Genomic DNA, 21,345 nt, shown 5'->3' on the forward strand with positions numbered 1-21,345 from the left:
GGTCACCCCGGCAAGCGGGAGCCCGTGGTGGCGGTGGCTGCCCCGGCCTCCTCGGAGAGCAGTAGCACCAACCACAGCATCGGGAGCACCCAGAGCACCCCCTGCTCCACCAGCAGCATGGCGTAGTGCCCAGCCCGGAGTCCTGGGGGCCGCCCAGCCAGCCCTCGCCCAACAGGAGGGACTGAACAGCCACCAGCTGGGAACCAGTGGCCACGAACTTATCCTGGGACCCCAACCCCTCCACTCGAGCAAGGATGGACAAGGCCCTCTGTGCCCACCCCTCCTGCCTCCCTCTCCAAGGCCTGCTGCCAGTGGGGGCACCAGCTTGGAACACCTTGGTGTCCCCCCACCCCACCACGAACCTTCAAACCCAGTGGGCCTGGGGTACGGCTGCCCAGCACCACGGAGAGAGAGTCCGCTGCGCTATATGTCCACATTGCTGTAGCAACCCAAGTCCCTGTAATTTTAACCTGGACCCAGTACTCGGTGACGTGGGCTGGGCAGGAGCTGAGAACTCCAAAACGGACTCAGCCCAGCCCACCCAGGCTGACAGCGCCTCCTGCATGGAAACAGCCAGCCCAGAGCCACCCGGACCTGCTCCCATCGGCCTCTACATCTGGACTGGCCCAACTTTGGCGGGGGAAACAGAAGCCTAGCGGCGCCCAGCCTGGGAGTGAGTGGGGGAGCCTAGCTCCTCCCTGCAACTGTCACACAGAGACCCCCCCCACCGGGCAGCCAGGCTGCCTGTCCTGGGCCCACCCCTATATACTCACCACCAATAAATCAGACCATGAAACCAGTGCTGGGCTGGGCTGAGAGAAGGATAGTGGCACCTAAACTGGGGTTGTGGGGGGAGACAGTTCTGGGTTCAAATCCTGGACCTGCCACTTATTGGCTGTGTGACCGTAGGCAGGTCCCATGGCCTCTTTAAGCCAGGCACAGTTCCCTTATCTGTAAAACGGGTATGAGAATTTGCGATCACAAGGTCTCTCTGCGAGGAGGTCTGCAAAGTGGTGCATGGCACGTGGTCAACGGACATCAATCCATTCTTCTCATTTCACAGACAGGCCACCTGAGGCTCAGAGGGAGGGGGGGACTTGTCCCAAGCCACAAAGCCCAGGCTCCTACACAACCCAGTTCCTGTACCAGCTGTAGCCCCCAGCCCCCTACTGTCTGCCGAGGGAGCTAGAAGTCAAGAGTCAATCAAATGTTCAGCCAATGCTTTTTTTAAAAAAAAAAAAAGTTAAAGGCTTTAAATCACTCCAGCCCCCCTCTGCCCCGACGGGGCCCCAGGCAAGGACCCTCTCCCCTGCCAGAAGGCCACTGGGAGGAGGAAATCTATCAACCAGCAGCCAGTATCCGGCAGGACCCCAGGCTAGGTCAGGCAGTTTACCCGATCAGCTGCGCCTGAGGCAGGAAGCAGACAGGGTGGGAGGGGAGGTGGGCTGGAGGCTCAGGTCTACTCCAACAGCCAGAGAACTAGGAAGGAGAGGCCAGGGGCACCTGAGGCTCAGAGACAGATCTCAGCTTCCTGCCCCCGGCCCTCTATTCACCGCCCAGAGCCCAAGTCCCTGGGGCCAGTCTGGACAGAACGAGGAAGGCACGAAAAGCACGTGATTTAGTTCATGGCGAAATGCAGGGCAGGTGTGGGGGAATCCCACCTCCAGCCCCACTGCCTTGGCTACTGGGACAGGGAGGGCTCCAGCAGCTTCAGCACGCCGCCCACCAGGTGCAGGCTGCCTGTGACCAGCACGTGGATGGCAGCAGCCTCCTGGAGGACGACGGCCCCACTGCCTGCCACAGGGTGGGCAAAGAGGACCCGTGGGGGACTGGGTGGCTGAAAGACAGGGTCCCGGCCTTGACTGATCCACTGCAAGGCGTGGGAAATGCAGCTGAAGACGAGGGAGCTGGCGCTGTGGGTGTGGGCTGGGCGGGGTGCCAGCAGCAGGGGTGCAGGCCCACCAGGCTCCGGGCTGGCCTGGTCCTCGTGCAGGCGGCTCCAGTGTTGCTGGTGCGCAAGGCAGCGGAGCAGCACCTGGTCCAGGGTCACTGTGAAGTTCTGTTGGTCTGCGGGGCACAGGGACAGGCGCGTCAGCGAGGCAGCCGAGGGTCGGGGAGGGGGAAGCACGCTGTGAGCACCTGCGCGATGCCAGGCTTTATACAAGCATCATCCGTCCTTACAGTGGGCGCTATGAGGAAACCGGGGCTCAGGAAGTTCAGTGATTGCCCAGCGTCCCAGAGCCGGTGAGAAACAGGGCCAGGCAGTTTAGCTTCTAAGCTGGGGCTTCTGCCTACCAAGCACATCTTTCTGCCCTAGCCTTATTGCCTTCATCTGTAAAACAGACAGGGGCCATCACCAGGTGGGCATAAGTACTTCTACAAATGCAGACTCCCGCACTGTCCCCACACAGTCTGATGTGGGGCCTCGGGATCTGTATTTTTTAGATTATTTCAAAAAAAACTTTTAACATGATCCACCGTAAAAAAAATACATTTTACAGTGGCAACCCAGTACTCACATATGTGTGCATATATGTTTGGAACAGAATCTTCATCAAATAATACCTACCCTTAACTTTGTGCGAGACACACTGACACTCTCTTCTCTATTTTATTTAAAATTTAAAATGCTGGTTGAGACCCACTAAACTGACTTCAAGAACCATCACTGGGTTGTAACCTGCATTTTGAAAAAGAGTTTCACCAACAATTCTCTTTTCAGTATTGCCGTCACATGCAAAATTCACAATGTACCAAAGGTTATTTATTTATACGATAAAACAAATCTAGTTCCTACCCAAGACCTTCAGTTCAAAAGCGCTCACCGTCACCAACAGAGCAATCCACCTCAGGGCCCTCCGCCCCCCGCCCACCGGAGGGACCATGCCTGTCACCTCTCACCTGCGTTGTCCGTGGATGACACCTCTGTCAGGTTAGGGCAGAAAACGGTATAGTCAAACTGGCAGGGCTAGAAGGCCAAGGGGAGAAGCTCAGTGTCAGAGCCCTGAGAGGATGATGCCCCCTATCCCAACTTCCACACAGCACCCCCGGAGTCCACATACACGTCCCCATCTCTGGAGATGCCCCCCCACCAGCTGAACTGGAGTGATGTTGCATAAACCGAGCCACAACACTTCCGTGTCCCCCATCTACCTCAATATACCCTGCCTGGCCTGTGGCCTGGGCCGCATGGCCCCACACAGATGGGGAGACAGAGGCTGGAGCGGGCGGCTGCATTTGCTTAAGGTGACCCAGCTACTGAGCACAAAGGATATGAAGAACAGCCTCAGCATCCTGGTCTGTGACATGGGAAACGATCACTAGGAACCATTTCAGCCCTGACAGTCTAGGGCAGGCTCAGTTTCCTTGGGCAGAGGAGGGCCCCTCCCTATATGCTCTATGGCCCAGTGACTCCTTAAACGAAACTTCAGAAGCAGGTATCCTAGGAGCAGCCCTGTTCTATGGAGAGGCAAACTGAGGCTCAGAAATGCCATCTCTTACCCAGGGTCATATGCTAGCGGCTAAAAGGGCCTGACAGGTGAATCCAGAGCCTGCGCCTTACACGACTCACCTGGTCCTCACTGTCATCCTGGGCTGGAGTGTGACCATGGAGGAGAATGAGTACAATGACCTGTGACTTGACTTCCCTGTGCCCAGTGCTTTCACATTTAATCCTCAGTACAATTCAGGGGGGAGAGGAAAAATCACTCCCATTCTACAGTTGAGGAAACAGAGGCTCAGGGATGAAGGCACCGCTGCTGGGGGTCAAAGGCAGAACCAGGGCTGGGTTGCCTGCTGTCCATCCCCCAGGCAGCCCCTCACCTGCAGCAGCTTCAGCAGGGCCGCGGAATCCCGGTCCCCAGTGGAGTTGAAGAGCAAGACACGCACCTCAGACCCGCTGTGTGAGTGGCGAAGAGCGCGGGGGAGAGGAGGGTCAGAGCGGCGCCTCCCACCCCTTCTCCGCGGGCCCCGCCCCATCCTTCCTCCAAAAACTTCCCGCCTCCCTACTGTCCCAGTCCGACCCCGTCCCTGCGACCCGCCCCATCCTTCCCCGAGGCCCCGCCCCTCTCCACTGGCCAAGTCCCGCCCCCGTCCCCGGTCCCTCCCCATCCTTACCCGAGGTCCCGCCCCAGCCCCGCCTAGGCCGCAGCTCACCCGCCCGGCCTCTCGCGGCTTTGCAGCGCTTGGCGGAACCAGCGCACGCAGGCCTGCATGCTGCTGGTGGTGTGCGCGCCGTCCAGGTACCAAGTGAGGGGGCCCCGCCGCAGCAACTGCGTCCGGCCCGGCCACTCCGTGTCCCGAAGCCCTGGGGGAGGGGAGCAAGGTAGTCCTCCAGCGGCAGCCGCGAGGCTGCCCTTCTACGTCCTCCCACTCCAGTCCTCAACTCGCACACACTACCGGCCCCCGCTGCTGGCCGCTCTGACAGCCCAGGAGCCTCTTACTGGGCACTAGCCACTGGGATCAGCTCTTTGGCTGCCTCATCTGGTGGAATCATCCAGGCGGTCCTGAGAGGGGGCTGCTCTCATATATCAGTCCCAAGTTTCAGGCAGAGAACCCTTAGCTCAGAGAGATTAGGTCACAGAGCAAGTGACACTTGGGGCTGGGATGTAACCCACCTAGCTCCAGGACTGTGTCATGGCCCTGACACGGGGCCTGGCACACAGTGGGCACACTGGAACCAACTGCTGAAGGGGCTTAACAGCCACGAGGACCTACCGTGTGCTGAAGGCCTCGGGGGCAAGCAAGAAGCTTGACAATATCGCCATCCTCAAGAACCTCATGGTCTTGTGACGATGGTGACAAGGATGGTAGTTCGGCAGCTACCAGTGGCTGGGCACTTTATCCCGAATCTGCCAGGCTCTGGACTCAGCCCCTTAGTGATGTCACCTCACAGTGCGCCCTATCATCGTCTCATTTGGCAGGTGGGGAAATGGGCTCAGAGAGAGTTCATGAACTCAAGGTGTGGGAAGCTCACTGACTTCAGTCCTTTCTCTTAAGGCACCATCTTGAATTGTCCCCACCTCTCAAACAGGAGACCAAAAGAAACATCTGAAGCAGCCTGGCTGGGCAGGAAGGTCCAACTCACCATGCTGCATGTGGGACGTGGGCTGGAACACAGGTGCCAGGGGCAGCTGCCCCAGGAGGCTTGGCCTGGACGCCTTCAGCTCTCCAGTATCTGGGAAGGGAGAGGGAGGGAAGGGAGAGGGAGGGCTGTGTGGGACTCAGTGTGCTCAGGCCTCACCTAAGGGCCCTCAGAGGCAGGTTCCACGTGTCCCCTGCCCACCCACTCACCTGCCCACTTACCCCGGTAGCCCTTCTGCTGCAGCCAGCAGCGAGCCAGCTGCAAGGCCAAGGCGGCGTTGGCCTGCTGGTGCTCCCCCTCCAGGCCCAGGGTCAGCAGTGGCCCCCCTTCCTCCAGGGCTTCTAGTGGTGGGCACAGGTAGAGGGGACACTACAGAGGAGATGGGCAGCAGCTGGTCAGGGGAGCTGCTGCTGCCTCCTCGGCCAGCAGGCCCTCCCTGATGCCATCAGCCCTTCCATCTTTCCCCATCAACCACAACCCACCAAGTCCTGTTCCTAGAACCGAGATGTCCTCCAGCTGGACGAGCATAGATGAGCAAACTGAGGCCCCAAAGGGTAAAGTACCTCCCCAGTCAGCCAACCCCCCACCCAGCTGTCCCAATCAGACTCACTGAGATCTGCTGAGCACGGTCCCTCAGCACTGCCAGGGGCCCGTCAGGCTGGAGCACAGTGAAGGCGGGGACGCCACACTGTGGAGGACATGGAGAGTGAGCCCAGGGTCCTCCGTCTCCCATCACTGGCCCCCACATCCCTGGTTCTGGATGGCCCACTCAGCCTTCCCCCCATCAAACCTCTGGGGACCCCTCGATGGGGAAACTAAGGCCAGAGATGGGGCTCAACTTGTTCCAATCCCATGCAGAGCTGGGACGAGAACCCAGACCCCACTGACGCCCAAGACCTCGTCCTGAGTCAGGAGGATACAAATAACCGTGCCACACCCGCCCCCACTTCCCTGAATCTCGGGGCCCAGGCCATCCATGTACCTCCCTCCCCAGGGCTGCCTGGTCACCTTAAAAATGCCCCCTTTCTGCCATGCGATCTTCTCCATCGTGTCCCCCAGAAGGCCAGTGTGGTCGATGCCAAGAGAGGAGACCCCACACACCACAGGCTTCCTGGGGGAAATGAAAGAGCCGTGATGCCCTGGACCCCGGCCACCGGGCTCCCGGCCACCATCCCTCTCCTCAAGCCGCTCCCCCTCACTTGACGATGTTGGTGCAGTCGTAAGCCCCGCCGATGCCCACTTCCATCACTGCCAGGTCCACCTGAAGAGGATCAGAGGGCATGGCAGGGGATACAGGGGCTCCCGAATACCACACAGGAGCCCCTAGTCTGCTGAGATTCCCCTTCCCAAGGCCTGGAACACAGGGTTCTGGGGAGTGGTGGGCACACACACCTTCTCTTGGAGGAAGACATGGAAGGCCATGAGTGTGAGGAAGCGGAAGTAGCCAGGCATGGAGACACAGCTGCTGTCATCCTGTGGACAGGATCACATCAGAGCTCGGGGCCCCTGCAGCCTCTGCCCTGGGGAAGATGGTGTCCCGGGATGCGCAGTGCCCTCTGGGTCTACCCACCCACTCTGGGCCCCTTACCCTACCCATCCACCAGCCCTCCGGCATGGGCACCTTGGTCTCCTCCAGCCGGTGGTAGAGGCGCCAGAAGTGCTTGGTGAAGAGCTCGGGGCTTATGGGCTGCCCATTGATTCGGATCCGCTCACGCACCTGCACCAGGTGGGGAGAGCTACCGAGAGACCTAGGGTCATCAGGACTCCCTTCCCAAGACCCCCAGGCTGTCCCCCTCCCCACAGTCAGACCTGTCTTTCAGAGAAACAAATCTAACTATGTCACTGCCCTACTGAAAACCCTTCTGTCGCTTCCCCCTGCCCTTTAGAGAGTCCCAGCTCCACATCTCAGCCTACCAGGCCCCGGCGGGTCTCATGCCACTGGCCTCACCTCTCACACATCCCTTGGTAGTTCCCTGTGCCCCAGCCACTCTGGACTATTATTAGCTCCTCCAGCTCCCCCCCCCCAAAAATTTTCTAACTCCAGGCCTATACACATGTCTACTCCACAGGTCTCAACTAAGACGGCTCCTCCAAAAAAGAGAAAGGGCCCCACCCCACCAGATTGCTCAGGCATGCTCTCTGGGGTCCCACAGCCCCCCATGCTTCCCCCATCCCACATCGATCAGTAACTCGGCCAACATCTGCCCCCATAATGTCTGTCTTCCTGCCCTTGAGGGCAAGGCCCCCTCTGCTGTGTTCAAGCTGCATTCCCAGACTGGCCCATGAGGCCACATGGGCCCAAGTCAAAGGCTGGGTTTTTACCCCAAACATTATTTTGGAAGAGAGATTGTTGGCTTATATTTAAATCCTCAAAGGCCCTCTGGTATTATGAATCCACTCCATTTCTTTAATTTGAATGAAGAACTGCTGAGGGAAAACACATTGGTCTGAGACGACCTCAGTCAGCAGGTTTCAGATGCTTACAGAGGTCACTTGATGGAACTGGTGAAATAAAAGGAGGCAAAACTCTTGAAAGCCCCAAGCTTAAGGACCAAATCCTGAGCAATCTACCATCGTGTGAATCCCACTGCTCTACCACTGACAGGCTTAAGAAGGCAGGTACAGCTCCAGGGAAGAGAGACCCATGTCTAATCACCCTGCCCCCCCATCCTCTGGTGTGAGTTTAGATGCCTGAATGCAACCAAGAGGGGGTGCTGCCTGGAGGGCAAAGCAGCAGCTGAGGCTGGCACAGCGGAAGGGCTCCCTTCCGCTGCTCACCAGGGAGGTCTCAACAGACCTGTCATAAACTACGCTTATTGTTTAAGCCCTTACTAGCCTGGTTTTCTGCTCCTTATGGCAAAGATGCCCTAGTTGATAAACATTTCTATGTGATTTAAAAACTGTATAAGGAATTTAAGTTAATAAAAAGATATCTGAGGGACTTCCTTGGTGGTCCAGTGGTTAAGACTCTGCACTTCCAAAGCAGGGGGCATGGTTCGATCCCTGGCTGGGGAATTAATTAATCCTGCATGCCGCTAAGCGTGGCCAAATAAATAAAAAGATATCTGACAATTCCAGCTGTGTATTTCGTTTATCCATTCAAGTTGCTGCCCCCCTCCCCAATTTCTTTCCGTTATGAAAATTAAAGATTGCCATAAACTTGGGCTAACTGGTAAATGCTAATTGAATGTTTGTTGAATGAATGAACACTAGGCAGAGAGACATGCAGCTGAGCTGCTGGGGGTGACCCTGGCCCTGAGGTGCTGGCTGGTTCCAGACCCCCCAGAGAGCTAGGAGACACCACACCCCTCTGTACCTCAGTACCTAAAGAATCCCGTCTTCAGGCCATAGCTCCGGAGGATACATTCAGTGAAGGCACAGGTGGAGCCCTAGAAAGGAAAGGTCTTGTCTGGGCAGGTCCCCCACCCCCACCCCACCAAGTGCACGTCCTACCCCTGGGTCCTGTGGCTCGCCTTCCCCTTGGTCCCAGTGATGTGAATGATGTTCAGTTGGTCCAAGTCCTCCACCTAGGACAGACGGACAAGGTCCCCGCCTCAGCCACAGGACTCACAGACAGATGGGAACGGGGGGTGGTCAGAGGCCCTCCCCACCTTACCTGCAGCCCACTCCGTGCCAAGTACAGCCTCATGGCTTCCAGCTGTGTCTGGGGGTCACCCCGCTGGCGCTTCACCTGCTCCAAGCAGTTGGCGTTGGTCTGCAGGGTGTTGAGTGTGCGCACGGCATCCTGGCAATGAGTCCCCAGGTGGCAGGTTAAGGCTCATTAGGGATCCATAGGGACAGAGGAACCCAGCATACCAGTGGCCAGGCCAGGGGCCAGGCCTGCCGTGCCAGCCCTGTTTCCCCAGCCTAGAGGTTAGGCACCGGTGAGAAAGAAGTGGCATCTTTCCAGTTCTAGCAGAAATGGGAGCCTGGGGCAGTTCAGACCCACCCAGGGAGTGTCAGGCAAAGCAGGCAAAATGACTAACGGGACTATCCTTGCTTCCTGTTTGGCCTCCCCAGGCTTCACTCTCAGGCTTTTGCCCTCATTCTCTCCATGGTCCACCACTATGTTGGGCCCCTCTTAGGGCAGGGCCAGAACTACAGAAGGGTGGGGTCTTAGAACTGAAGGGATTAGAACTAGGAATTCCTGGAGGCTTCCATGCCCAGGATTGGGCATGAGGATTGGGGTTCCACATTCTGACCCAGAGAAGAGTTGCTTGAAGCAACCAGATGGGGAAGAGGAGTCTCAGGGGTAGGAAGGGTGTGTCAGGGTCACTCAGACAAGAAGGCAAGTAGGTATAACCTCAGGACTATACTATACTTCCACTTGGGGGGGGGGGTGGAAGTGGGGGTGATGTTTATTTCCCCTCAGGGCCTCAGTGGCTGGTTGGAGGACCCACTCTCATCACACCGGTGCCACCTGCCTGGCCCGCATCAGGTTCTGGTCTCTGGCAACTGGCCCCTGGCACAGAGCCAGGAGGAAGCTTTCTGTTTTCCAGATTCCTGCACCACCCCCACTGCTCCGAGTCCTGCCTGCTCCCCACTTCCAGGCACCTGGAGCTTCATCTCCTGAATCCTAAAGACGCCAACCCAGACCTATACTCTGGATCTCCCAAGCCTGAACTCCTGACTCCCTTTCCCCTCCCCCACTCCAACTGCTGGTTCTGAGTCCGGAGACACTGGAACTCCAGAACCTCAGCTGAGCCACTGGATCTCTTGGTCCTATCACACGGCGTCCCTTCCCACTCTCTAACGCGGTACACTTCAGCCTCAGAATTCCCAAATCCGGTACTCCGGGTCCAACTTCCTGGTGCCTGTCCCCACCTCCGAAATCCAGGATGTCCCCGCCCCCCCGAGTCCCCCAGTCCCAGGCTCTTGGCCCCTCTCTCAGCTGGCGGAGGCCAGATGCCAAGCGCCTCAGGCCCGGCTCCCGTGTCATTGCAGGACCTCCCTCCAATACCTGATACTCCATGCTGGGCTCCTGCGGCGCGGGCCACGCGCTCAATACTCGCCTCGCTGCGACCCCGGTTGTTGCACCACGCGAAGAAACCGCTTCCAGGAAGAGAGCCGCGCGCAGGTGGCAGCGTGCCCGCGACATAGTAGAGATGCAACCGGCGGCACGCTAGGCCCGGACCGAATACGCCCCGCCCCCTCCTGGCCCCGCCCCCGACTCTCCTCCGCCCTCCGCCACTCAGCGTTGCCCAACGAGCCCACCGGCACCAATAAGAATCTGCGGGACGCCATCCTTGTGAGGGGCAGGCCCCGGGGCGGGGCGGAGAGCTTCATTCATGTTTATGAGGGGCACGGTACCGAGAGAGTCCACTGCCTTAGAGAAATACGCGCTCCTTTCGTCATCATCCTCTCAAGCACCCGGCCGCGGCCCGAAAATTAGCCAGTCCCAGTCAGCAGCCCTGCTCCAGGCCAGAACCAGCTTCGAGCCGGGATAGAATGATAGAACTGGCGGACACCTTAGGGAGGTCGCTGAATCCTGGCCCCCAAACGTCCCGACCCAACGCAGAGACCCAGGGCGGCGGGGATGCGGCCTCTGGTCTGTCGAATCTGAGAGCTCGATTGTGGGGCAATAGGCCAAAATCCAGGCACCTACGCTACTGGGGCTCCTAACCGTTCCTGGGCAGCCTGGGAAGGCTTCCTGGAAGAGGCGACATCCTGGCCTCACGAGGCCTGGAGATGGGACGCAGTCAGAGAGCCCTGGGGTGACAGGATGCCAGATCCAGCAGGACCTTGTAGCCTTATAAGAAATTGGATTACATTTAGATGACAATAAAATGGTTCTAAGGAGGGATGACAAGATCAGATTCGTCATCTGATCAAATGGAATGGATGGGAGAGCCACCCACGGAGGGGGCAATAATCTGTCCTACCTGGGGGTGGAACACTCCCATTTGTCCTGGAGTTTTCAGAGCTTTTTCTGTCTATGACCTTCTTGGCCCCAACTAGCATGGAAAAAAGTAGTATGGAGATTCCCTTTCTACAGCTGAGATCTGGAAAGGTGTGTGTGTTTGGGTGGAGGTGGGGGAATTGCTGCAAAAACCCTCCAGAGAAGTTTCCTCAGATAAAAGGCAGTCCCTTAACAACTGATGGGGTTTCAGTACCAGTAGCCCCTCCCTCTTTCCTGCAGGCATTGGGGATAAATATTTATCAGAGATTGTTTGATTTTGAAATAAACAAATATGTTGAGAAGACTCTGTCATTAGCTGGACTTCCACTTTTCATATCACTGCAGGGTGCCCCACCCCTGCCACATGGGAGACAGACAAGTCCTTTTCTCTCTCGGTGTTCTTTTTTTTAAATCATTGAAACTTTCTTTATACATTATAATTTAAAAACTGAATAAAAAATAATCATAAAGAGGCTTTAAATGATTTCTCTTTTGCTTAACCCTCGCCCCCAATCTCCAACCCCGGTTCTCCTTTGGTAATTCTATTGACAGCCAAGTGTGTGTCCCACGGTTGTCTGTGCTCATGAAATCCCGGTCACACCTAGACATCTATAAGGCCTTGATCTTTTTTGTTTTTGGTTTTAGTTTTGGGGGTTTTTTGGTGACAGGGGGAGGTGGCGCGCCCCACCTGGCTTCCAGGATCTCAGTTCCTAGACCAGGGATTGAACCTAGGCCACGGCAGTGAAAGCAAGGAATCCTAACCAGAATATCACCAGGGAACTCCTTATAGGGCCTTGTTGATGCAGACAAGGTTTTTTGTATCTTAACTTTCTTGCTCAACAATAAGCTCATAGGGATCCCTCTAAGACATTTACTTAACAAATAGTTAAGTAGCACCTTGCTGGGCCAGGCACTGTTTTAAACACATTCTACATAGTTGCTCATTTAATCAACAAAACTCTATGAAACATGTGTTAGTATTATATCCTGTTTCACAAGTGAGGAAACTTAGACACAAAGGAATAAAGACACATGCTCAAGTCACAAACTCAAGCTTTGAACTCTGACCCTGGAGTCCTTATTCCTAGCCTCTGTACTTCCTTCCTGCTGCCCTCCCCCACTGGGGGTGAGGGGGCACTGCTAACTCTGCAACAGTGGAGAGTGCATCCCCCACTTGCCTGCAGTGTTCTGCCACAGTGGATAACATCTACACCAGGGGCTTATATTTCTGCAGGTGAGATTGCGCGGAGGGGGACAGTTGGGTCCAGGGGTGTTTGCATTCCTTCCCGCCAACACTTGTAAACGTTGCAGCCCACCAGCTGTGTAGTGTGAGGAGAGCCCCCCTCTTCCAGAATGTCCCCCAGACGACTGGGTGTAGAGTACCCTGTCATTTGTACTCTGCATTTCCCTGGCTGCAGTGAAGTTGAACATCTTTCCAGGCATTTATTTTAGTAAACTGCCTCTCACTCATCCTTGGCCTATATATATTTCCAACATCTGTTCAGCACCTTATTGTCAATTATAAAGCACTTTGGGTATCACAGATGTGAGTCCTCAGTTCTGTCCTCTATATGGGAAGTATTTTTTTCTTGATCTATTAGTGGTGGCCCCAGTTGATTCATTTGTAACAGCGGGTATTGGGGCTCTCGGCCATTCTTCCAAGAATAAGATCCCTGGGAAAATGAGATCCCAGGGGGGAGACTCCCTCCTCATTTGGATGAGTGCAAATCTGACCTTTTCATCCCTCCTTAGAACCATTTTATTGTCTTCTAAATGTAATTCAATTTCCTATTGGAAAATCCCATTGCCTACTTTCCTGAATCTTAACTGATTTCTTTCCCTTTGTTCTGAGCAAAGCAGTCCTGTCAGTTCTCCCCTCTGGCGTGATACAGCCCTTCTCTAGGGTGGGGTGAACTCAACAGTCCTAAAAAATCGTGGAGGGGCTTCCCTGGTGGCGCAGTGGTTGAGAGTCTGCCTGCTGATGCAGGGGACACGGGTTCGTGCCCCAGTCCGGGAAGATCCCACATGCCGCGGAGTGGCTGGGCCTGTGAGCCATGGCTGCTGAGCCTGCGCGTCCGGAGCCTGTGCTCCGCAATGGAAGAGGCCACAACAGTGAGAGGCCCGCGTACCGCAAAAAAAAAAAAAAAAAAAAAAAAAAAATCGTTGAACTACACACCTCAGCTCAAGTTGGAAACAGAAATAGATGTAGAGACACAGAAGGCAAGAAACAGCACAGAAAATTCCAGGGATCCTATCTGGTATCATCCCAGTTGTGCAGGAAATTATAACTGGTGACTGGAGCCTTGGCAAAGTCACCCAGTGGCCTTGGGCATGTCACCTGTCCCCTAGACCTCTGCTTCCTCCATGGTCTCCAAGGACAAAATTTTTTTTGGCCGTGCCGCGTGGCCTGCAGGATCTTGGCAGTGAAAGTGCTGAGTCCTAACCACTGGACCACCAGGGAATTCCCTCCAACGACAATTTTCATAGCCAGTGATGCCAGGAAATTTAAAAGGGGAGGGGACAGAATAGATTTATTTTCTTTTCCTTATTCAAACTTTTCCTTACTTTTTATTTTGTTTTGAAATTCTAAATTTTTTTTATTTGGATGGATGATACGTCATATCATTCAAATAGTCAAAGGTACAAAAAGGACACAGAGAAAAGCTTCCTTCCCACTCCAGGTCTTAGCATCCTTATTCCCCTCCCCAAGAGCAAAGTTATGCTTCTTGTGATCTTTCCAGAGACATTTTATGCACTTAAAAGCAAATACGAATATATTTTGATTTCCCTTTTATATTCAAAGATAGCAGCAGACTATATACATGAGTCTGCCTTGTACTTTTCCCACATATCTTTATATCCTGGACCTTATTCTGGACTCTGTTGGCACATAAGAGCTGCCCCATTGGCTAATTTGTTTTTTCAAAGCTGCATAGTACTCCTTGCTGAAGAAGTACTGTCGTGTATTTGGCCAGTCTCCTACTGATGGACATTTAGGTTTTCAATATTTTGCCATCACAAGCAATGTTACGGTGGGTAACATCATTCCTTCCATGTGTGAGCACATCTGATGGATAAATTCCGGGAAGTGCAATGGCTAGGTCAAAGGTGATTTGCATTTGACACTTTCATACAGATTGCCACGCTGTCCTCCAGAGGGACAGGACTGGTTTCCACCCCCATGTCCCTGCAGGGCATGAGCCAGCTGCTTCCTCACCAACACGCACTGTTAGCCAACTTTGATCTTGCCAATTGCATGGGTGGAAAAGTGGATTCCCAGGGTAGTTATCATTTGCGTTTATTTTATTGTGAAGGAGGGTGAGCATTTTTCTTATGTTTAAAAGTCATTTGTATTTCTTTAGCGGTCCACTCCTCTCTTTTGCATCATTGCTTTTTATTTGAAAAGCCACAGATGTTTGTAGAAGAAAATAGAGAAATGTATAAAGGAGAAAATCAAAGGCATCTTAATAGGGCACCTGGAGAGCCACTGTGAGCCTTTTGTTAGCCACTGAGGTGTTCTCGTTCTCCATAAAGAACAATAGAAACAAAGCCATTGTCTGGAGAGCAAAGAAAAGAAAACAAGGGCACAGAGAAACTGGCAAGCAGGTCAGTGTCCACCCACGTGAGGCAGGTCTGCAGGCATGTGTGGAGGGTAAGTGAGGGGCCAGGGCTCCTGCTTCAACCCACACCCTCCCAAGGGGAAAGGACATGAATCCATCCATTCCCTCATTCATTTGATGAGAAATTGTCTCTATGCCAGACCTGGGCTGGGTGCTGGGGACACTGTGTTCTGGGGACAGGTGACAAGGCTCTGCTCTCGAAGTGCCCTGTCCAGGGGGCAAGAGAATAGTAAAGAATGAAACTTATGAAGAACGAATATTTGCAACCCCTGATTAGAGGCTGTAGGGGCAGGAGGCTGAGGCCCAGAGAGGGACAGAGACAGCTTGGAGCCACACAAGAGGTCAGCAAAGGCACCATGCTGGGCTTTCTAAATTCAGATCTGCCTGAGTTACTGTCCCCTCTCCTGCCTCATCATGACAGCTGGAAAGGACTTCAGAAATTGGCCTTGGCCTCTTCCACCTCCATTTGCCTCTGTCTGAAACACCCTTCCCCTAAGCTCTTCCTCTTTGCTTTATTGGGTGGGTTCTTTTTTGCGGTACGCGGGCCTCTCACTGTTGTGGCCTCTCCTGTTGCGGAGAACAGGCCCCGGACGCGCAGGCTCAGCGGCCATGGCTCACGGGCCCAGCCGCTCCGCAGCATGTGGGATCTTCCCGGACTGGGGCACGAAGCCATGTCCCCTGCATCGGCAGGCGGACTCTCTACCACTGCGCCACCAGGGAAGCCCTTAGCTATTATTAAGCACTTATCCCTGTACTTGGCATTGCAATCTCTCTCTTCTTTTAATAAATTTGTTTATTTTATTTATTTATTTTTGGCTGCGTTGGGTCTTCCTTGCTGTGCATGGGCTTTCTCTAATTGCCGCGAGCAGGGGCTACTCTTCGTTGTGGTGCGCGGGCTTCTCATTGCGGTGGCTTCTCTTGTCGCAGAGCACGGGCTCTAGGCGTGCGGGCTTCGGTAGTTGTGGCACACGGGCCTAGTTGCTCTGCGGCATGTGGGATCTTCCCAGACCAGGGCTCAAACCTGTGTTCCCTGCATTGGCAGGCGGATTCTTAACCACTGTGCCACCAGGGAAGCCCTGCAATCTCTTTTAAATCCTCACAAGAATTGTACGAATTAGAGATTATCCCCACTTTACAGGTAACGAAATGGAGGCTCACAGAGGGTAAGCAACTCACTCAGGGTGACACAGCCAGTATGCGGCAGAGCCAAGATACAAACCCAGGTTTTCTGCCTCTAACACATGCTCCTACTCTCTACCACTTGTCTGGTCAATCTCTGCTGTCAATGCGCTGTGTGACCTTGGGCAATTCGCTTCCTGTCTCTGATCCTGACTCTCAGTCTCCTCCTTAGCAGAACAAGGGTTGAAATGAGTTCTGTCCCAGGTCATAATTTCTAGGGGGGTCTTGATGAGGACAAGAGCCTCCAAAGGCCACCGCACTCCGGAGAGCCTGGACTAGAGGAGTCCTGCTGCCCCTTCGCCGCCCCCATCCAGGGTTCTATGGAGACCAAGGGAGGTTCAAGTTCATAGGCAGGTTTACGCAGAAGCCTAGCATTCAGAAGGGAGGTACATTTCTGATGGCCACACCAGGGTTCTGTCCCTCCGATATACATAAGGACTTCCCCACCTCTGAATATCAATTCATATCCAGTGACCTACAAGAAAACACTTTTCTGTCACTGGGTGAAAAGAAACTTGCCTTAAACAGAATTCCATATCCTCAGCGGCACAGCCTCTCCTTACCCTTGCCCCGACTCTGGCTACAAAGGTGTTTAATGGATTTAGTTTATTAGGAGGGCAGAGAACCTTAGAAATGGGCCTCCCTTTGACCCTGCAATTCTACTACTTCTAAAAATGACCCTGAGGAAACAAACAATTGGAACTGTGCTCAGAGCCCCACATGCTCTGTTTATCGCTCTCCAGTGGCAGGTGACACGGTTGATGACCTGACAACGCCCTCCTTCCTGAAACCCTTTGTTCTCTGGGCTTCCCCGACACCTCCCTCCCCATTCTCCTTCTTCCTTGCTGGCTGTGCCTTACTGGCCCCGCCTTCTCCCTTCCAATCTCCTCACCTTGGCGGCCAGGGGCTCACGCCTTTCTCCAAGGTGGTCCCTGCTGTCCTGGCTCTATGATGATGTCTGACTTTCAAATGTCCCTCTTCACTGAGCTACCGACATGAGCATCTGGTGACCTCCTGATGTCTGCAGGCATTTCTGCCTTAAAACCTGCTGCTCCCCAGACCTTCCCAGCACAGAGGACAGCTCCACCATCCACCAAGGGGCTCAGGTCTAAAGCTGGACTTCACCCTGGGTTTCCCTCCCCATCACCCCTGAGGCCGCCCCACCCCAGCCTCTCCAGGAGCCACTCCCATCCCTCCAGTGGCATCTCAGGCTGCCACTGCAGGTCTACCCTCTAGCCTCCTTCCTGCTGTTCCTCTCGACCCTTACAACCATAACCATTCTCCATCATTTTTAAAGAAACCCAGATCTCGTCTCTCCTGCTTCAAATCTTCCAGTGGATTCCCACTGCACTTAGGATGAGGTCCACACTTTTGATCTTACCATCTCTAACCATTGCCGCCCCCAGCCCTGCTGTCCTCCTCTGATTCGCAACCATGCCAAGCTCATGCCCACCTTTGTGAAAGTCCGCACCTGTGAGCACCTAGCATCAAAAGTATGCATTTAATCCTCCCAACAGCTTTAGGAGTACTGTGATTATCCTCCTTATGAAGATGGGAAACTGAGGCACAGATGGGTTACGCAGCCAGCCAAAGGTCACACAGAGTGAATGCGTGACAGAGCCTCAGGGCCTTCGCACTGGGGTTCCTTCTGCCTGGAATGTTCTTCCCCTCAAAGTTCACGTGACCGATTCATGATCATTCCAGGTCTCTGCTCAAATGGCACCTTCTTGCCACATTCTTTTCACCATTTACCCTTTTGTACCTTTTGAATTTTGGACCACGTGATTGTATTAGTATTTCAAAATAAACATTTTCTAAGAGTGTTATAAATCTCGATCTAAGAAGACTCTTAAGGGAACAAACCTGCTGATGAGACAGTATGGACAGTAGGATCCCATTTTTGTTAAAATAATTATAATTTAGAAAACAGCCTGGGTGTTATTTCCCCAGATGGTAACTGTAATGAGCTCTGAGCGGAGAGCCTAGAGGTGCTTTTTTAATATATACATATATTTTTTTTTCTTTTTTAAAAATTTTATTTAGGGCTTCCCTGGTGGCGCAGTGGTTGAGAGTCCACCTGCTGATGCGGGGGACACGGGTTCGTGCCCTGGTCCGGGAGGATCCCACGTGCCGCGGAGCGGCTGGGCCCGTGGGCCGTGGCTGCTGGGCCTGTGTGTCCAGAGCCTGTGGTCCGCGGCGGGAGAGGCCGCAGCAGTGAGAGGCCCGCGTACCGCAAAAAAAAAAAAATTTATTTAGAGGTGACTTTTTTTTTTTGGTCGCACTGCATGGCTTACAGGATCTTAGTCCCCCAACTAGGGATTGAACCTGGGCCACAGTGCTGAGAGCTCCGGGTCCTAACCACTGGGCAGCCAGGGAATTCCCAAGAGGTGACTTTTACCTTCCTTTTACTTGTATGTGTCTTATAATTCTTCCCCCGGGAACATGTGTAAGTGGGAAGAAGAATGAATGATTTCTTCCACACTGGGTGGCTGGCACTTCAGAGCTCTCCTTGACCAACCGTCTCGGTCAGCAGTTGGGGACACTGAGGCCAACAAGGGGCCTGAATTGATCTGGAAGCAGGTGTGGCTCCTGGATGCTCCTGGGGTGCTCCTGGGGTCCCCACTCACGGCCAAGAAGGCCCTTTGGAGGGCACCGGACATGTGGCCTGGGGTCTTGAGGTGGGCCACATCACAGAAAGGTTGGTTTCAGTTCTGCCACCTCTCCGAGGGGTCTGAATGCTCTCCAAGCTGGCCAAGCCCTTCTCTGCTCAAACTGAGAGCAGGTGTCTTACCAATTTTCAGAGGGAAAAAAAAGTGTGGAATATTTTTTCTCAATTTTTTATCACACTCTGCAACCACAATTGTCCTCAGCACCTGCTCCCTGGGGTATAAGATTTACTGAGCCTCTTCCTTGCCATTTTACAGGTGAGGAAACTGAGGACAAGAGGAGAGGAATCACCTGTGAAGGTCACCAACTAGCAAGTTGGTTCAAGGAGTCAGCTCAGTTCTAGCTCCTTTTTTTTTTTTTTTTTTTGCGGTACGCGGGCCTCTCAGTGCCGTGGCCTCTCCCGTTGCAGAGCACAGGCTCCGGACGCGCAGGCTCAGCGGCCATGGCTCACGGGCCCAGCCGCTCCGCGGCATGTGGGATCTTCCCGGACCGGGGCACAAACCCGTGTCCCCTGCATCGGCAGGCGGACTCGCAACCACTGCGCCACCAGGGAAGCCCTCCAGCTCCTTTTGATTCCACGCTTATCCCCTCTGATCAAGCTGGGAATCCCTGGCTTTTTTTTTTTTATATAATATGGATTTTCTTAAATAACAGTTAATGTGAGTTCTTTCTAGACAGCAGCGCTGTGCAGAGACATTTACACGCATATATTTCGTTTGATCATCACACTCACCCTGTGAGGAAGGTTCTGTTCCGGGCAGGACCCATTTCTCAGGGGAGGCAACAAAGGCCTAACGGGGGAAGTGGCTTAGTCACTCACAGGAGTCTGTAACACCCCACGCTGCACCCAGGGCACCCCTGGACCCCGCCCCCACCTGCCCTGTGCCCTTGGACGTGCCTGGTCATCTGGTCAACTGGGCTCTGGCTTCGAGCCAGCTCTCAGTTCAGAGGGTGGCCCTGCTAGTGATGAGGAGTCCTGTGAAATGCCAACCCTCCCCAGCCCCTGGGGCCACCCTCAGTTCTCTCCCCCCTGGTGAGGGTGTCACACCGTGTGACAGGTCACCTCACCTCTCTAGGGTCCTGGCCTCTAGAGTAAGGGGGCCTGGATGAACTTGCAGAGGCCATAGCTCCCAAACCCTGGCTTCTGGGGCTGCCCTTCCTCTGCTGCTGGGCAGAAGGCTCTGTCTGTCACGAGGTCTGGGGAGAAGTGGCCTGCCAGGCGTGCAGCCCCTGGGAACGCTGGCTGAGCTGCTGCAGGGCCTCGGACGGCCATCCCGAAGAGGGAGGGAGGCACTGCCTCGTGGTGCCCATTCTACAGAGGAGGAAACCGAGGCTTGGTGAGGCTAAGCAACTTGTCTAGTGTCTGACAGAACCTAGACTCTTGTAGCCCAGCCCAGGGTTCCCATCTCCAGCTCTGGCTGGTCTCCACCAGGGACTGGCTCTGCAGCTTCCCAGCTGGCGGGCCTCGGCCTCGGCCAGTCTCCTCGCCCCCTGAAACCCTGTTTCCTCATCTATAAAGCGGGTGGACACAGTCCTTCCTGCCTCAGAGGGCCGGAGGAGGTGAATGAGGGAGGGCTGGGCCCAGAGCACAGAGCAAGGTCTCCACACATGAGCGAGGTTAGGAATCTTTAACAGGCCGAGTCCTTAAATGCTCTTAACTGCACCTTCCACATCTATGAAATGCAGATAATAATGGTCTCAGATCCATGAAACGCAGATGACAATGCGCACAGGGCCCAGCAGGTAGTAAGCACTTCGATCAATGTTGCCATTATTATTATTATCATTATTAATTATTATCATCAAAATGGAGCTAACAGCCCTTCCTCACGGATCAGTCCGGAGAGTTAAATCAGAAGAAAACCAGTGTGTGTACGGGGCCTGGCACGCAGGAGGACCCTTGAGACGGCCTCTGCCACCTCCCACGCCGGCCGCCGGGTCTCCCCTAGAGACCTCCCTCCAGAGCTTCCCACGCCCACACTGGGTGGGAGCTTCTGTGACGCCTCCAGCTGGGCGGAAGGGGGGCTATGAGGCCTGTGGCGGGGGGGGGGGGCGGCCCTTGACCACCCCAGGCCTTCAGAACAAGGCTTATGATGACAAGATTTTTCCCTTGGGGCCCCGCAAAGTGTGGGGTTACTATCATCACTAATGGCCTTGGATCCCTGGGGGCTATTTACACCCTTTGTACAAAGGAAGAGTTTAGAGAGGCAGGCCCCGTGTCCAAGGTCACCGTGTTCTCCTACCTGGAAGGAGGCAGCTCTAGCCGAGAGAGGACCCCCGCATGGGCCCGGCCGCTCCATGGGTGCTTCCCACCAGAGCTTCTCAGCCACTGGCCAGGAGGTAGCCAGGGACCTGGCACCTCTCATCCCTGGGCTTCCCGCTCCATGACCGGCTGGGGCACGAAGTGACTCATAGGTGTGGGTACCCCTGCCAAGCCTGCCCTGGGCTGGGCCAGAGAGGGGATGGGGAAGTCGGGGGGATTCCTAAGACCTCGTAGCCTTCTCCCACCCTGATGTTGGGTGAGGGGGGGTGGGGAGTGTGCTGGGAGGCAGGTCTTCCCTGATAGGTCTCTGCTCTCATCCCGGGATCAGCCCAGGGATCTCTCGGCCTCCCTGGCTGTTTTCTGAGCGCAGGACTCGTCAGGACCTCCCTGTGAGTTAAATAACAACCGGCGGAGGTTAAAGGTGAGCAGGCAGAACGGGGTGTGTAGGGAGGGGGCACTTCCGGACCTTGGGGCTGGGCTTCCTGCCCAGTGGGGCTGGCTTTATCTGGCCTCTCTTATCACAGCCCACCCCTCTCCTTACCTCTCCTTACCGTTACGGCCGTTTCCCTGGCCCTGCCGAGCTGGGATCCCTGGGGAGGGGGGATAGGACACGGGGTGCCCTTGACCTAAGGCG

At 54.8% G+C, this 21,345-nt stretch overlaps 2 protein-coding genes across 5 annotated transcripts in view; one reads left to right on the plus strand and one right to left on the minus strand.

Annotated features, from left to right (window-relative positions):
- The window catches only part of ENG (endoglin), a 29,672-nt gene extending 28,889 nt beyond the window's left edge, over nucleotides 1-783 (plus strand). Inside the window, exon 15 of the mRNA XM_082842034.1 lies at nucleotides 2-783. Coding sequence (XP_082698160.1) covers nucleotides 2-126 — 125 coding nt within the window. The 3' untranslated portion in view covers nucleotides 127-783. The remainder of the gene's footprint in view (nucleotide 1) is intronic.
- A 392-nt stretch (nucleotides 784-1,175) lies between these two features.
- Nucleotides 1,176-21,039, minus strand: FPGS (folylpolyglutamate synthase; the record flags this gene model as incomplete). Of its 4 annotated transcripts, XM_082843023.1 has the most annotated exons (16): nucleotides 1,176-2,067; nucleotides 2,902-2,968; nucleotides 3,823-3,898; nucleotides 4,156-4,306; nucleotides 5,087-5,176; nucleotides 5,305-5,452; nucleotides 5,694-5,771; nucleotides 6,092-6,194; nucleotides 6,283-6,344; nucleotides 6,476-6,556; nucleotides 6,705-6,819; nucleotides 8,408-8,472; nucleotides 8,557-8,610; nucleotides 8,700-8,828; nucleotides 10,044-10,135; nucleotides 20,692-20,798. In XM_082843023.1, the coding sequence occupies 15 exons, from the start codon at nucleotides 10,053-10,055 to the stop codon at nucleotides 1,682-1,684; spliced, it is 1,617 nt and encodes a 538-aa protein (XP_082699149.1). In that variant the 3' UTR covers nucleotides 1,176-1,681. The 4 variants fall into 4 exon arrangements, with proteins under 4 accessions (XP_082699149.1, XP_082699147.1, XP_082699146.1 ...); XM_082843021.1 differs by lacking the exon at nucleotides 10,044-10,135 and having other exon boundaries at nucleotides 20,692-21,039; XM_082843020.1 differs by lacking the exon at nucleotides 20,692-20,798 and having other exon boundaries at nucleotides 10,044-10,181.
- Between the last annotated feature and the right edge of the window lie 306 nt (nucleotides 21,040-21,345).

This window comes from Leucopleurus acutus (assembly GCF_964270905.1).
Source record: "Leucopleurus acutus genome assembly, chromosome: 7".
Lineage (NCBI taxonomy): Eukaryota > Metazoa > Chordata > Mammalia > Artiodactyla > Delphinidae > Leucopleurus > Leucopleurus acutus.